Here is a 15,610-nt window from a genome sequence, read left to right as displayed (position 1 = left end):
CACTTTACTTTGGTTCCCAAGGATGAAAAAGTGTGGACAAACAAGAAAACACAAGTATTATTTTCTAATGCCTCTTCTCATTTAATCTATTAAATATTGATGAACATCTTACTAGGTCATTACAAACATAACATTCCTTGCCCCCAGTTACCTTCTGAATATGATATATGCCACAATTTGTAACATTCATGGAAAGTGACTCCAAAACATGAATATCAGTGGCCACTAACTGCAATTCTCCCAGTGTAAAGAGAATGTGCTATAATAGGAGCATAATAAGAATTACATCACTACCACTACTGAGCATTGGAATAAAACTTTCAAGAGTTCAAAGTGCTTCACATTCATAATCTTGCCGTATTTCTTACAACCACCCCAAAATATTGTTCAATATTATGATCCCTCTAGTTAAAATGTCAGGGAAAGGGGGTCAAGAGTAGTAAGTTCATGGCCAAAATGAGATTGAATCAGAGACTTCCTAATATGTAGCTCAGTCTCTTAGGTACTACATGACACCAACTCTCAGTAAACAAGCCACTGAATCAATTCAAGATGACAAAATATTAAATAAACAACATTTATGTTCAGGACAGTTAAGCGTCTACAGAATAAAAAAATAAAGTGCAAGAGATTTTTTAAAAGTCATTCATTAATATGGCAGGCATAAAAATATTTCATGTTAGTGCATGGGACTTATGACTTCAGAGCCTTTAAGGTGTAATCACCTTATGTTTAGGTCCATTACACTATATTATTATTATTATTATTATTATTATTATTATTATTATTATTACCACCACCACAATCAAATTTATTGGTCACTTTTTTGCCACAGGCACTCAGCAAATTCAGTTTTTTAAAATCTAATTTTTACTTAACTCAACATTCACAATAAAATGGTTTCTTTATTTTGGAAATAAACATATATTACAACTTATAGTTTCAATACATACTTACTAAGTCCTGTTGAACATACTGGAACATCTAAGGAAACATGCACAGGATTGCACTGCACATGTTCAAAGGCACTATAATACAGTGTGAAACACCTTTCAAATTCATGCTTTAAACCAGAACCAGTTTTGAACCATATGGCACAAAATTATATGAAACGCAAAATACCAGATTAAATTATCTATGACAGTACTGATTTCAAATTTACTATTACACAAGCATAACAGATATTAATAAACTATTAATTTAAATTTGATCATATTATGATGGCTAACTGTCTTCTCAGCAACCAGGATAAAAACTGCTTACAGTCTAGAATTATTGCTGGCAAAATAAATGTTATACTCAAATCTTTCTCCAGTGTAAGAAGAATTGTCAAGGACACCTATTTTGACAGGACATACTGCACTACACATATCCAAAAAGGCAAGAAAAGTACCTATTTGTGAGGTGTAATGCTGAATGGCACTTAAGAATTTAAGAAAACGCTTATAGATGCTTAGGACTTAGCTGTTGGGCATTTGTTTAGAAATAAAATTACTTATTTTTTTTTAAAAGAGCCACCTTCTACTCTGCTTTCCAGGAACTTGTCCAGCTCTGCTTCTCTCTTCACTGCCTCTGGTAATACCTTTGGTGCATTTGGGAAACAGATCAATATCACACTCATGTTGTCCCGGCTTCCCTGGAGTGGGAGGGGTGGAGAAAAAGAAAAGAGTTTGATGAAGTTTTATTTTCCAGCATAATATTCTGACAACTTTCTTTACATTAATACAAGAAAATGCTAATGATCATAACTTTCACCAATTTCTTACTCCAACACTGAATGTAAGCAAGTATCTATTTGCTTCTATAACTCTTGTTCAACAAAGTCACTTTGTTCAAAGCTTACATGAGTTATTCTGGCTCCCCTTTTGGCAAAATACACAACAAATAATAACACAACAAAGCACAATGAGTGATAATATTAAAGGCATAGTCTCCAACTTCTTGCATACTTTTTATGAAAGTGAAGGTTAGTGAAACAAATGAGGAATGAGAGTAGTTTAGCTAACCTACAAAATAGAAGACGAAAAACAGTTTTTCAATAAAAGGCCTATTTGGCCTAAACTAGATACAACAGCTATTGCATGTATCTTTTGACCTGCTGCCACCAAACCTCCATGATACTAATTTTAAGAAAAGTGTGGTGGTGGAGAAATATTAGTAAGTAAAGTTAGAGCTGATGTCCAATTTGGCTATGTGAGATCATTAGCTTAAAATAATTTACCAATGCACATGTTTTTCTCCAAAGAATGTGGAAATCTGCCTTATATAATCAGATGATTGGTCCATCTCGCCTAGTATGGTTCACACTGACTGGCAGCAGCTTTCCAGGTTTTCAGACAGGAGTCTTTTCCAGCCCTACCTGGAGATGCTGAGGATTGAACCTTGGACCTCTGGATTGCAAAATGTTAACTGCCAATGAACTACAGTCTTTTCCCTACATACAAAATCCAGCAACCTAGTAGCAAAGCTAGTTACATTTAAGCATGTATGTACAATATTGGTCCCAGAGAGTCAAAAGCCAGCTAAAATTGTGAATGACAAGGTACCACTTTCAACACCAGCTGTATCCATCGTTTGCCAACACTACAACTAACCATACACATTTCAATATATCCCACATAAAACTTCTGGCTACCTTATACAAGCAGGTGTCGACTATCTCATTGCAAACTCTTTCAAGGTCATCAGTGACTTCAAGCCTTGATCTGACAAATTCACACAGCTCTTCATTTCCCATAACATCCCAGATGCCATCGCAGGCCAGTATGATGAACTGATCATCATCTTCTGATCTCTCAATTTCATAAACTTCGGGCTCAGGTGAGACAAGCTGCTCTGTAGGGCCTTTCCCATGGACACATTTGTAATCAAAGTCTCCAAGTGCTCTAGACACAGCCAGGGAGCCATTCACACGCTGAATCATGACTGAACCACCTGCATTCTGTATACGTTCCTTCTCCAGTGGATTATTTGGTTTGTGATCTTGCGTAAAGAAATAAACCTTTCTGTTTCTACAAAGTAATCCTCTAGAATCTCCACAGTTGATAAAATAAGTGTGCTGAGGAGAAATGAGGACTCCCACAGCTGTTGACCCGCTTCTGTCCGCACCATGCTTCTTCTCAGAAAGTAGCCTCATTTGTTCATCAATTTGCAGAAAACCTGTTCTGATTCCTGTCTTTACACTCTCCACGGATGGCGAAGCTCCACGGCCTTTAAAATCATGATTGCTTGTGATGTGATCTAATAAATGCTCGCAGCAGTATTTGGCAACTTGGGATCCAGCGTGTCCATCATACACAGCAAAAAAAGACCACCCGTCAAGTCCATTTGGTAAGCCAATTACAGCTGTATGCGCATCCTCCATCTCAACTCGCCAACCTTGCATGCTACTTAGCCCATAACGTAGTCCATTGCCCTGCCCTTGGGCATTGTGCTTCTCCATCTTTGGCTTATCTAAAAATGCTCCCATGATGTCTTGTCCTTTAAGATCTGCAGAGACAAAAAGATCTGCTGTTAAGCTATTTTTAAGACAGTTAGCAGTTTAATCATATGCTGAACATGTTGCTTAAAGAAAACACGAACCTGAACTGCAGTGCTTACTGTACAAAACAGACAGAATATGTTTAATTAACAGGGAGCTGAACTGTTCAGCTTGTGGCTTTGTGAACTTCACTCTTGGGAATAGTTTGTGTATTATTATAAATATTTAAATTGTTACTATGCAAGAGAATGGCTTGCGCTTTATTAATGTGGCTTTTATCAAAACATCTGCAGTAAGTGTAAATAAATCAAACCACAGCTCAGACTCTTAAGAAATAAACAAAGTTCAGTGGATTCTTGGTTGCACTGTACAGTAATATTTTCAGTCACCCATTTGTATACCAACACATCAAACCCAGATTTAACTAGACCCATCTTGTCATGCACTTGGCCTGTAACCGTCATGGAAGCTACCTGGAATGGAACATCCCCAACTGGAAAGCAAAGTGTGTGTGTTTGTGGTTTTGTGTTTGTTTGTTTGTTTGTTTGTGTGTGTGTGTGTGTGTGTGTGTGTGTGTGTGTATATATATATATATGTGTGTGTGTGTGTGTGTGTGACTATACTGGACCAAAATCAATTCACTGGTTTCAAGACTGTTACATTTTGCCCTGTTCCGAGATTTTTAATGAAAGACACGCTATAAGACCCCTAAATAAATGAATAAATCCATTTATTGCCCATCTATGGTGAAAAGTAATCTGTAAATCTATTTTTAAAAGAATGTATCTTATTCTTAACACATAAAGAAGTCTTTAAGCAATCATACAAATTCCACATTATATACAACACCCTAAAGTGCTATAGTGAAATAAAAGTATCCAACTATGTTTCAGTCATCTGCAAATGGGGATCATAGAATCATAGAATCATAGAATCATAGAGTTGGAAGAGACCACAAGGGCCATCGAGTCCAACCCCCTGCCAAGCAGGAAACACCATCAGAGCACTCCTGACATATGGTTGTCAAGCCTCTGCTTAAAGACCTCCAAAGAAGGAGACTCCACCACACTCCTTGGCAGCAAATTCCACTGTCGAACAGCTCTTACTGTCAGGAAGTTCTTCCTAATGTTTAGGTGGAATCTTCTTTCTTGTAGTTTGGATCCATTGCTCCGAGTCCACTTCTCTGGAGCAGCAGAAAACAGCCTTTCTCCCTCCTCTATGTGACATCCTTTTATATATTTGTACATGGCTATCATATCACCCCGTAACCTCCTCTTCTCCAGGCTAAACATGCCCAGCTCCCTTAGCCGTTCCTCATAAGGCATCGTTTCCAGGCCTTTGACCATTTTGGTTGCCCTCCTCTGGACACGTTCGAGTTTGTCAGTGTCCTTCTTGAACTGTAGTGCCCAGAACTGGACACAGTACTCCAGGTGAGGTCTGACCAGAGCAGAATACAGTGGCACTATTACTTCCCTTGATCTAGATGCTATACTCCTATTGATGAGGCCCAGAATTGCATTGGCTTTTTTAGCTGCCGCGTCACATTGTTGGCTCATGTCAAGTTTGTGGTCAACCAAGACTCCTAGATCCTTTTCACATGTACTGCTCTCAAGCCAGGTGTCCCCCATCTTGTATTTGTGCCTCTCATTTTTTTTGCCCAAGTGCAATACTTTACATTTCTCCCTGTTAAAATTCATCTTGTTTGTTTTGGCCCAGTTCTCTAATCTGTCAAGGTCGTTTTGAAGTGTGATCCTGTCCTCTGGGGTGTTAGTCACCCCTCCCAGTTTGGTGTCATCTGCAAATTTGATCAGGATGCCCTTGAGTCCATCATCCAAGTCGTTGATAAAGATGTTGAATAAGACCGGGCCCAAGACAGAACCCTGTGGCACCCCACTAGTCACTCTTCTCCAGGATGAAGAGGAACCATTGATGAACACCCTTTGGGTTCAGTCAGTCAGCCAGTTACAAATCCACTGAGTGGTAGCATAGTCAAGACCGCATTTTACCAGCTTCTTTACAAGAATATCATGGGGCACCTTGTCAAATGCCTTGCTGAAATCAAGGTAGACTACATCCACTGCGTTCCCTTCATCTACCAGGCTTGTAATTCTGTCAAAAAACGAGATCAGGTTAGTCTGACATGACTTATTTTTCAGAAATCCATGCTGACTATTGGTGATCACAGCATTCCTTTCTAGGTGCTCACAGACTGTTTGCTTAATGATCTGCTCCAGAATCTTCCCTGGTATTGATGTCAGACTGACTGGGCGGTAATTATTTGGGTCCTCTCTTTTCCCCTTTTTGAAAATAGGGACAACATTTGCCCTCCTCCAGTCTGCGGGGACTTCGCCTGTTCTCCAGGAATTCTCAAAGATGACTGCCAGTGGTTCTGAAATCACATCTGCCAGTTCTTTTAATACTCTTGGATGCAGTTCATCTGGCCCTGGAGACTTGAATACATCTAGACTAGCCAAGTATTCTTGTACTATCTCCTTAGTTATTCTGGGTTGTGTTTCCTCTGCTGAATCATTTGCTCCAAATTCTTCAGGTCGGGCATTGTTTTCTTTATCGGAGAAGACTGAGGCAAAGAAAGCATTGAGGAGTTCAGCCCTTTCTGTGTCCCCTGTTTGCATTTCACCATCTTCTCCTCTGAGTGACCCCACGGTTTCTTTGTTCTTCCTTTTGCTACGAACATACCCATAAAAGCCTTTTTTGTTGCTTTTAACCTCTCTAGCAAGCCTGAGTTCATTTTGTGCTTTAGCTTTTCTGACTTTGTGTCTACACGTGCTGGCTATTTGTTTGAATTCCTCTTTGGTGGTTTCCCCCCTTTTCCATTTTTTGTACACATCCTTTTTTAATCTTAACTCAGTTAAAAGTTCTTTAGATAGCCACCCTGGCTTCTTTAGGCACCTTCCATGTTTCCGTCTCATTGGTATTGCCTGAAGTTGTGCTTTTACTATCTCCCTCTTAACAAACTCCCAGCCATCTTGAACTCCCTTTCCTTTTAGTATTACTGTCCATGGGATCTCACCCAGCACTTCCCTAAGCTTTATGAAGTCGGCTTTCTTAAAGTCGAGAAATTGAGTCCTAGTATGCTTGGCTGCTCCTTTCCGCTGTATAGTAAACTTCAGAAGAGCATGATCACTCGCGCCTAATGATCCTTCCACTTCTACCCCACTAACCAGGTCATCAACATTGGTTAGGACCAGATCTAAAATGGCTGTTCCTCTTGTTGCTTCTCCCACTTTCTGGACAATGAAGTTGTCTGCAAGGGCAGTGAGGAATCTGTTTGACCTTATGCTCTTGGCTGAGTTTGACATCCAACAAATATCAGGGTAATTGAAGTCCCCCATTACTACTATCTCCCTTCCTTTTGCATGCTTGGCCATCTGTTCCAGGAAGGCATCATCTATGTCCTCCGTTTGGCTTGGGGATCTATAGTAAACTCCCACAATGAGGTCACTGTTATTCTTCTCTCCCTTAATTTTCACCCAAATGCTCTCACTTTGGCTTTGAGGTTCTAAATCTTGGATCTCTTCACAGGTATACACATCCCTGACATATAACGCCACTCCTCCTCCTTTCTTGTCTGGTCTGTTTCTTTGAAATAGATTGTATCCCTCCATTATTACATTCCAATCGTGGGATTTATCCCACCAGGTTTCAGTGATTCCTATTATGTCATATTTAGTTTGCTGTACCAGGAGCTCAAGCTCATCTTGTTTATTTCCCATGCTTTGCGCGTTAGTGTACAGACATTGAAGTCCATTAATCATTCCCCCGTGTCTCTTATTTAAGGATTTTTTCCTCCCACCACTAGGTCTGCATGCTCTTTGCTCCATTCGGTCTATGACATTTGGATGATCATCTTCATCAATTGATAGACTCCTACCTTCAGGAGCACTGTCTCCCTCCCCCACATTAGTCAGTTTAAAGCCCTCCTGATGAGGTTTCTGAGATTTTTTGCAAAAACATTCCTCCCAACCGTTGTGAGGTGCAGTCCATCGCTTGCCAGAAGTCCATCTTCAAGAAACTGCAGTCCGTGATCTAAGAATCCAAACCGTTCCTGTTTACACCATTTGCGAAGCCAGTTGTTCACTTCCACTATTTTCCCCTCTCTCCCTGGGCCACGTCGTTCAACTGGGAGGACAGATGAGATGACAATTTGTGCATTTAATTGCTTCAATTTCCTGCCCAGAGCCTCGTAATCTCTTTTGATCTTCTGGAGGCTATTGCTTGCAGTGTCATTGGTTCCCACATGAACCAAGAGGAAGGGGTATTTGTCAGTGGGTTTTATGATTCCTTGCAGTCGTTCAGTTACATCTTGGATCTTAGCCCCGGGGAGACAGCACACTTCCCGAGACATCTTGTCAGGCCCACAGATCACTGCTTCTGTTCCCCTCAGTAGGGAATCCCCTATCACCACCACACGCCTCCTCTTAGGTCTGGTCGGGGTTCTTCTGTGAGCTGTCCGTTCCAAGGTCGCCTGGACATTCCCTGAGGACTGCCTTTGCTGCTCGTCTTCATATACCTGATCGACTGTAATGAGGGAGAGATCCTCAAATGGAGTCTGCTCTTCGTCTTCCATGGTAGGGGAAAGGACCTCAAAGGGATTGCGTATTTCTAAACAATCAGAGCGAACCCTGGGCCTCCTACTTCTTTGAGTCACGTTTCTCCATATATCTGGCTCCTGTGTTGGTGAACTAGCCACCTTCTCAGGGGAGTCCCCTGTCTCTTCCTTGGTGGAGACGGTGTGCTCTGTTGCTTCCAAGAAGAGTTCCAGCTCTCTAATTCTTTGGAGCGTAGCTACACGTTCCTCCAGTTGCTGGACTTTGTCTTTTAAGAGGGCAATCAACATGCAATTGTTGCAGGTAAAGCTGCCTGCAACCTTTGGCAAGATGGCAAACATTGCGCAGGAACCACAGGCGACTGCAGCTGTTCCCTCACCCTCCATCTTGAGAACGTGTCGTTGGGGGTGACTACAGTGGTCCTCTATCATAAAAAGTGTGGAGACAGGACAAATAAATCCCCCCCAAAAAAACCTAGGTCTCCCCCAACAAATGTTTGAGACTAGCTCCCCTAAATCTAAAATATGGATCAAACTGCGCGCGCCGCCAGGCGCGCGCCGCTGCCCTAAAACTCTGATAAGCTCCTCCCACAGCTAATCACCTACCTCAACAGAAGCCCTGCCCCCTCTGACCTTTGCACAGAGAAAGCAGCTAAACAGCCACAAGAAACTCACACAAGAAAACCCTTTTTGTTCCTTCTTCAGCTGCTGCCCTGAAGCTCAATGTGCATACAATTTCAACTAACAACTGTACTGGATTGCTTTGTTTTGTTTTGTTTTGATAATTATTTTTATTAAGTTTTAACAATGAAAAAAAATTCAAGAAGATATACAAAAACCAAAACGATACAAAGTCATAAAATACAGTACAAAAATACGAACATTAGGCACAACAAAAGAAAAAAAAAAGGAAGATAGAAACACATATAATGACAAAAAACAAAAATTCCCTCTTTCTTAATTTCTCCTCTTCAATTAACTTATTTTCCCGACTTCCTCACGTCTCCCTTTCTTGTATCCCTTTTAGTAGTTAGTTCAGCAAATTCATATCCTATTTATTTATCTGTTATTGATACAAACTTACATTTTACTTTGTTGCTAGAACCTGTACTGGATTGCTTTGAAGCCTCTAAAATATTCTGAGTAAAGTTCACACCTTTTAGAAAAGTAAGAGTTTCGTACAAGATGGCAAAATCTGTAGCTCTCCCCTCAGAAAAAAACCCTGAATGTAATGCATCAAATATTCAATCAAACATCTGCAAAGCCACAATATACAGTACACTGTATTCAGCCTTAAGATCATATGTTGTGCATGCCTGGCATGGCATGGTCTCCCACACGGTGGAATATGAATGATCTTCGGATTTAACCATTCTATATGGATTTCAGGCCAGCTGTCTACACAATTAGGAAGTAACCCTGCTTGATGGACAGAGGTAAGAACCAGAGGAATAACTGGCCACAGACCTGGGTTTGGGGATGAGAACATAGAAAAGCCCTGCTAGAGCAGAGCAAAGGCCTGTCTAGTCCAGCATCCTATTCTCACAGTGGCTAACCAGTTGTGTATATAAAGCCTTTATTGCAACAGGAAACACTGGCTGTAGCACAGTGAGGGTAATTAAGGGACACTATTGTCATAAAGATGGAAGAACAGGAAATAGAAGAGAGAGATGAAGCAGAAATCTCTGGGGACAACAGGTTTAGAGAGGGGAAAGAACAAGTACAAGAGCAGGAAATGCTGCCTGAATATGCTGTTTCATGCGTCTTTTTTATTATTATTCCTGCATTAGATAGCAGAGTGATTCTATTTGAAGAATCTTCTGTAAGCAGCTTTGAAGAGCTTCTCAGGGCTACAAAGCAGGATGTAACTATTCTGAATAATGAATATATAATAACAGCAAAATACATGAGACTCTTAAGACCTGAATTTATCTATTCTGAATTGTGGAGCAAAAAAGTATGTAATTGCTCACAGACTGTTGAAGAATTAATAATAAATAATAATAATAATAATAATAATAATAATAATAATAATACCCCGCCCATCTGGCTGGGGCGCGGGTGGCGCTGTGGGTAAAAGCCTCAGCACCTAGGACTTGCCAATCGAAAGGTCGGCGGTTCGAATCCCCGCGGCAGGGTGCGCTCCCGCTGCTCGGTCCCAGCGTCTGCCAACCTAGCAGTTCGAAAGCACCCCCGGGTGTAAGTAGATAAATAGGGACCGCTTACTGGCGGGGAGGTAAACGGCGTTTCCGTGTGCTGCGCTGGCTCGCCAGATGCAGCTTTGTCACGCTGGCCACGTGACCTGGAAGTGTCTCCAGACAGCGCTGGCCCCCGGCTTCTTGAGTGAGATGGGCGCACAACCCTAGAGTCTGTCAAGACTGGCCCGTACAGGCAGGGGTATCTTTACCTTTATCTGGCTGGGTAAAAGATTTTTGATAGGTACTTATCAAGACCCCTTTCTTTTATACCCCCCTCCTTTTTAAGGAGTCAGAAAACATATTTTTAATCCCTAAGAACCAAGCCTAGACAAGGCTGATAGAGCATCAGAAATTGCAGATTTTTTGGAGATGCACAAGCTACCAAGCCTAACACTTCACTGTCCAGAGACAAGACTGCAACTTCCAAGCAAAGCATTCACTCAGTATTCCCTCATATCAACTCTTTCTCATTCCCAAGATTGAAACATGGCTCCATAACTAGATTTTGTATATCATAGCCAGGAACATGAGCTGTGAACAGTCTCAGTTGAATTATCACCTACCTTAGAAAAGTTTTAAGCATTACCAAAATATGAGAAGAGCAATGAATACTTGAAGGAAACCATATAAACATTCATATAACCACAGAACACAAAGGGAAATCTTATAAAAATATGCCTCAACCCCTTATTAGCTAATATATTTATCTGTCTTTTAGCTAAACAATTATGTTGAAACTGTCATTGCATTGCCATTCACTTCCTTCCCAAAAGTGGTTATCATGTGAATGCAATTCCTCCAAATATAAGGGCTGGGATGCAGGTCAAATAATACATGAAGTCAGGAATGCATACATGGCAGTCTCTTTTTATATCATCATGGGATTATTCAAGGCCTTGTGTTTCACAGACCTGCAAGACTCAGGGAGAAAGTCAGGTCTGTGCATACACAAGCCCACACACTACTCATTTTGCAATAGGCATCCTGTAATTCTTGGGTGAATCTGCTCTGCTCCCCTGCCCCAAATCACTTACATGTCCTAGTTTCTCCTATGGGTTACACACTGTACTTATATGTATCCTTATGAATGATTATGAGGTTCAAGTGGAAACATGAGGCAAACACATAAATGGTCAACACAATGGCACAATTCACTTGTTTCCAGGAGTCACAACTACAACCAAGTCCACTGCATATATTTTATGAAAGAGGGGCTTCCATCTGATCTGGTATGGTGTGGTGTTCAGAAAAGAATGGCATCCAGAGATTTATTTGCAGGATTTTCTCTAACACTTCAATAAATGTTTCTAGTTTACAGGAGATGAGTTAGTTGCTGCACTCCTCAGGGTGACTATTCTCCAGTCTTGGGGCCAAAAATATTTGAATTAGCAAAATATGGTTTACACTTGCCATGCAAACGAAGTGTGTAAACAAGAATCTGACCTGGTCTGCAGGGCAAACAAACCACACCTTGCTGTTCAGATTTAACAGAAAACTATGATTTCCTACAAACCAAGAAGCAGCAAATGAAGTGGAACATTGAGGAGTATCCGTTTGTGTGAGCAGAGGGGCCTGTTCCAATTAACACAAGGATGGGAATCTTTCCTCCTGGGATGGCTGCATCCGTTCAGGCATAAAATGTGTCAGGGGCCACATACCAGTGATGAAAGGGAGTGCCACTCCGCAGCCACACACCCCATTCCATCAAGTCATGCTCACATGCAAGCACACCCAATCATTCATTCTCTTTCACACGTACCATCTATTCAATTCACACACAAGCCCCTCACTACAATTTGCACTGAGAAATAGGCTCCTATTTGTTCCAATGGATCCCCACCCCCAACAAGCAGGGGGTTGATCCAGATAGAAACGTTTTCTGGGGGAGTGTAAGAGGGACTTTTATCTTTTGCCCCTTGCTATGGCACAATGTAATCCAACATGGTCCCAACATTCACTCCAATGGATCATTTCTTGACAAAGCAAACTGCAAATACCAATCCTGATCAAAGCCAAAGCCCCGCTACATCCCCATGCCAGAGTCCCAATCCAAATTGGCTCACTGTGCTCAGTATTTGCTACTTTTCTGTTGCTGGCTGAGGATGAAAAGAGAGCAGTAGGGATCTCAAGGAGCGGAACCACTGTCAGGCACTATACATACTGTCTCCACAGTATATTGCTTTTTATCTTCAACAATATTTTTTCATATTTTATCATAGGTTTTTGAACTTTGTGTATCTAATAGATTGTATAGTAGTGATCCCCTACTATCATGTTTTGTTATATATTGGGGTCAGTTATTCTGCATGTAAGTTAGTATGAACATTATATATTATCACCAGCTAAACCAGGGCGGCCCAACTTTTCAAACCAAGTGGTTGCAAGAGTACTTCGGCGTGGAACCTAGAGGTTGCACACAACTGGTTTTTTTGGGGGGAGGCCGAAATCTGACGGCCCCCCAAGCCCTCACGCTGCCTTCCGAAGTATAGCTACGGTAATTGAAATGCCGTCCTTTGGGAATGACGTGCAAGGCTCTGGCAGGTTCTTAGAGCCCTCCAACCTCCTTCCAAAAGCTGGAAAAGTGCTAACTAGGCTTTGGAGAGGTAGGACAACTCTAGGACCCTGTCAAAGCTTCCATGCCTCCTTCACTTCCATGCCCAGCACCTCACTTACCCGCAAGGCTTTGGGATGACAGCACAGGGGCTGGGGATCAAATGTTGTTGAGGGCCACCAAAAAGGCCTTGAGGGCTGCATGTGAACCTTGGGCCACGAGTTGAACCACCCACAGCTAAACTATGACTGTTGCCTACTGCCTGCCCATAGGCAACCACCATATTACTCTTAATATTTTGAGTATATGTGAGTATATGGGGGCTTGCAGACAGATTGCTTGCCTTAGGGGGCTTACATTAAAAACATTTATTGTGGGGAAGATAGCAAAGAAACGGAAAAGAGAAACAAGGTTCAGAAGGGATGATGTGAACAATGGAGTTATTCAATATTTTTAAGACTCAAAAGAGTTTATAAACTTATCTTGATACATGTTGCAAGAAAATTCTGTGGTGATTTCAGAGTGTTTATATGGATTGTTTGTATTTGTATATAATGATATTCACTACTTTAGTATTTTATAGAAGTAGGCCGTAAAGTTAAAACTGCTTTCACGAAATTAGTCTTAAACAAGAACTTTAATTATATGCAAGGAATGTTTGACCTATGTAGGGAGGTGGGCTAATCTTTTATGTGCAGACTAGTAACTTTTTTTGCCAAGGTGATTTGCAAAGCTAGGGTAAGTCAAAGGAATCATACTATCTACAAGTCACTTATAGTTCCTGCTCAACTTGACCAAATAGAAATATATTAAAGTGCATCACCTCTAATTATCATTGGTACTATCATGAAAATGCATCTCTTTTTTCCCCATAAATTTTTTATTAATTTTCAAACATTTATACAATTTTCCAAAATACAACAAATTACTTCTTATTTGTTTTTGAACTTCCCTCAGCGTCTCTGACAATCATCCGTATTCATAACTGTAATTACACAATCCTCCTTTCGTGTTGCCATTACACTTCCCTTCTCCCACTATTTACTACTGACAATACTTCTCCGTTTTTACAGTGCCTCTTGAAATCCCGCTAGCGTTGTGTTCACACCACATATGTTTTTCATGAAAAACATGAAAATGCATCTCATTCTACTGTTGTGGTAGCAAGGTGGACTAAGTGCTTTGGGTCTATGTTCTCAGATCAAAGAACTCCTGTTCCGCATATCAGAATAATACTGACTTTCCCAGCAGTTGCTTTTCAGCTAAGAAGTGTACACCAAGTTCTTCACAAGAAAGTGCACATGTACTCTTCCAAAACAATTTACTGCTTATTTCTGGGTAAATGCCAAACAAGTGGGTACATGACACAAATGAGAAATACTTTCTGGATATACAGCAGTGGGGAAAGCTTTCAAAGTAGCAGAGTGTGTTTTCAGAAACCATGTTTCCCCCATGACAAACCACATAACGTTTCCAAAGTTAACATCTGTTTGTTTATGACAACAGTTCACATGCTCTTTTAATGTAGTGCTAATGATGTCAGCGCTCAGCATTTCGACTCATACACAAATCTCCAGAAATTATTCCAGAGAGCAGGCCTCTTGAATACAGAAAAATAACTATGTTTTGCTAATTTATTAGCACTCTCATGATGGATAAAAGTACCCAACAAGTACCACCAATGGTATTGAAAAGTATATGACAGAGACCCAAATATTTTCAGTGTTGCACACCATGCTATAAAGTGAAGAGATGACAAATTGTTATAAAGGGTATAGCAATGACTGCATGCATGCTTTCTGGAGGCACCCAACATCAAAAGAATAAATATAGCCTTCTAAAAGCATACTAAGACAGGAAAGCGTAGGAATAGATTGTCAATGTCATCACAGTACAAGATCAACAAGATGTCTTAACAACTTTGTTCAAGTGCAAAAGTGTAAGTATATAATAAACATCTAGATAAGTGGCCTATAAAGTGGCAAGTTATCGATTCTGAACTAACTGAACTAGTAAGTTCTGAAAACTCAAATGTCAGTTGACTATCTGAAGCAAACTTATATTCTGTGTATGTGGTAGTCATGTTTGCAGCCTCTGAAGGAGCAGATATGCATCTTGGGGATACTTCTGGATCCATTACTATCGCTTGAGGCTCAGGTGGCCTTGGTGGCATGGAATGCCTTCCATCAGCTTCAATTGGTGGCCCAGCTGCACCCCTATCTGGACAGGGAAAGCCTTACTTCTATCATCTATGTTCTGGTAACCTCTAGGTTTGATTACTGCAATGTGTTATACGTGGGGCTGCCTCTAATGACGGTCTGGAAACTAGCTGGTGCAAAATTCAGTGGCCAAGCTGCTCACAAGGGCAAGTCAAGTTGAGCATGTAACATCAATTCTGGCCCAACTGCACTGGTGCCAATTGGTTTCTGGGCACATTTCAGAGTGCTGGTTTTGACCTATAAAGCCTTAAATGGCTGAGGACCACAATACCTCAAAGACTGCCTCTTCCCATTTGAACCAACCTGGACACTGAGGCCCTCCTTCATGAGGTCATGAAGGTGGCAACATGAGAACTGGCCTTTTCTGCAGTGGCTCCTTGCTTGTGGAAGCCTCTCCCCAGGGAGGCTTGCTTGGCATTTTCGTTACATATATTTAGGCGCTAGGAAAAAAGGCATTTTTAAATTGTAAACCACTCTGTGATCCTCAGATGAAGGGTGGCATAGAAATTTAGTGAGCAAGTAAGTAGCCTCCCTAGCCTCCAGGGGTGGGGATGGTAGAAATTAACTGATTGACTGACAGTCTGTGTTGGGAAA

The 15,610-nt window shown here is 41.1% G+C and overlaps 1 protein-coding gene across 3 annotated transcripts in view; it reads right to left on the bottom strand.

Annotated features, from left to right (window-relative positions):
- PPM1A (protein phosphatase, Mg2+/Mn2+ dependent 1A) overlaps positions 1-15,610 on the bottom strand; it is a 40,814-nt gene that overhangs the window by 13,857 nt on the left and 11,347 nt on the right. For all 3 annotated transcript variants that reach the window (XM_028738414.2, XM_077921613.1, XM_028738330.2), the window contains exons 2-3: positions 2,636-3,489; positions 1,519-1,636 (exon numbers count right to left, since the gene is read on the bottom strand). In XM_028738414.2, the coding sequence (XP_028594247.1) occupies positions 1,519-1,636; positions 2,636-3,469 (952 nt within the window). In that variant the 5' untranslated portion in view covers positions 3,470-3,489. The remainder of the gene's footprint in view (positions 1-1,518; positions 1,637-2,635; positions 3,490-15,610) is intronic.

The sequence above is a fragment of the Podarcis muralis genome, chromosome 1 (assembly GCF_964188315.1).
Source record: "Podarcis muralis chromosome 1, rPodMur119.hap1.1, whole genome shotgun sequence".
Classification (NCBI taxonomy): domain Eukaryota; kingdom Metazoa; phylum Chordata; class Lepidosauria; order Squamata; family Lacertidae; genus Podarcis; species Podarcis muralis.
Note: the sequence above shows the minus strand (reverse complement) of the source record. Positions and strands in the feature narration are given on the sequence as shown.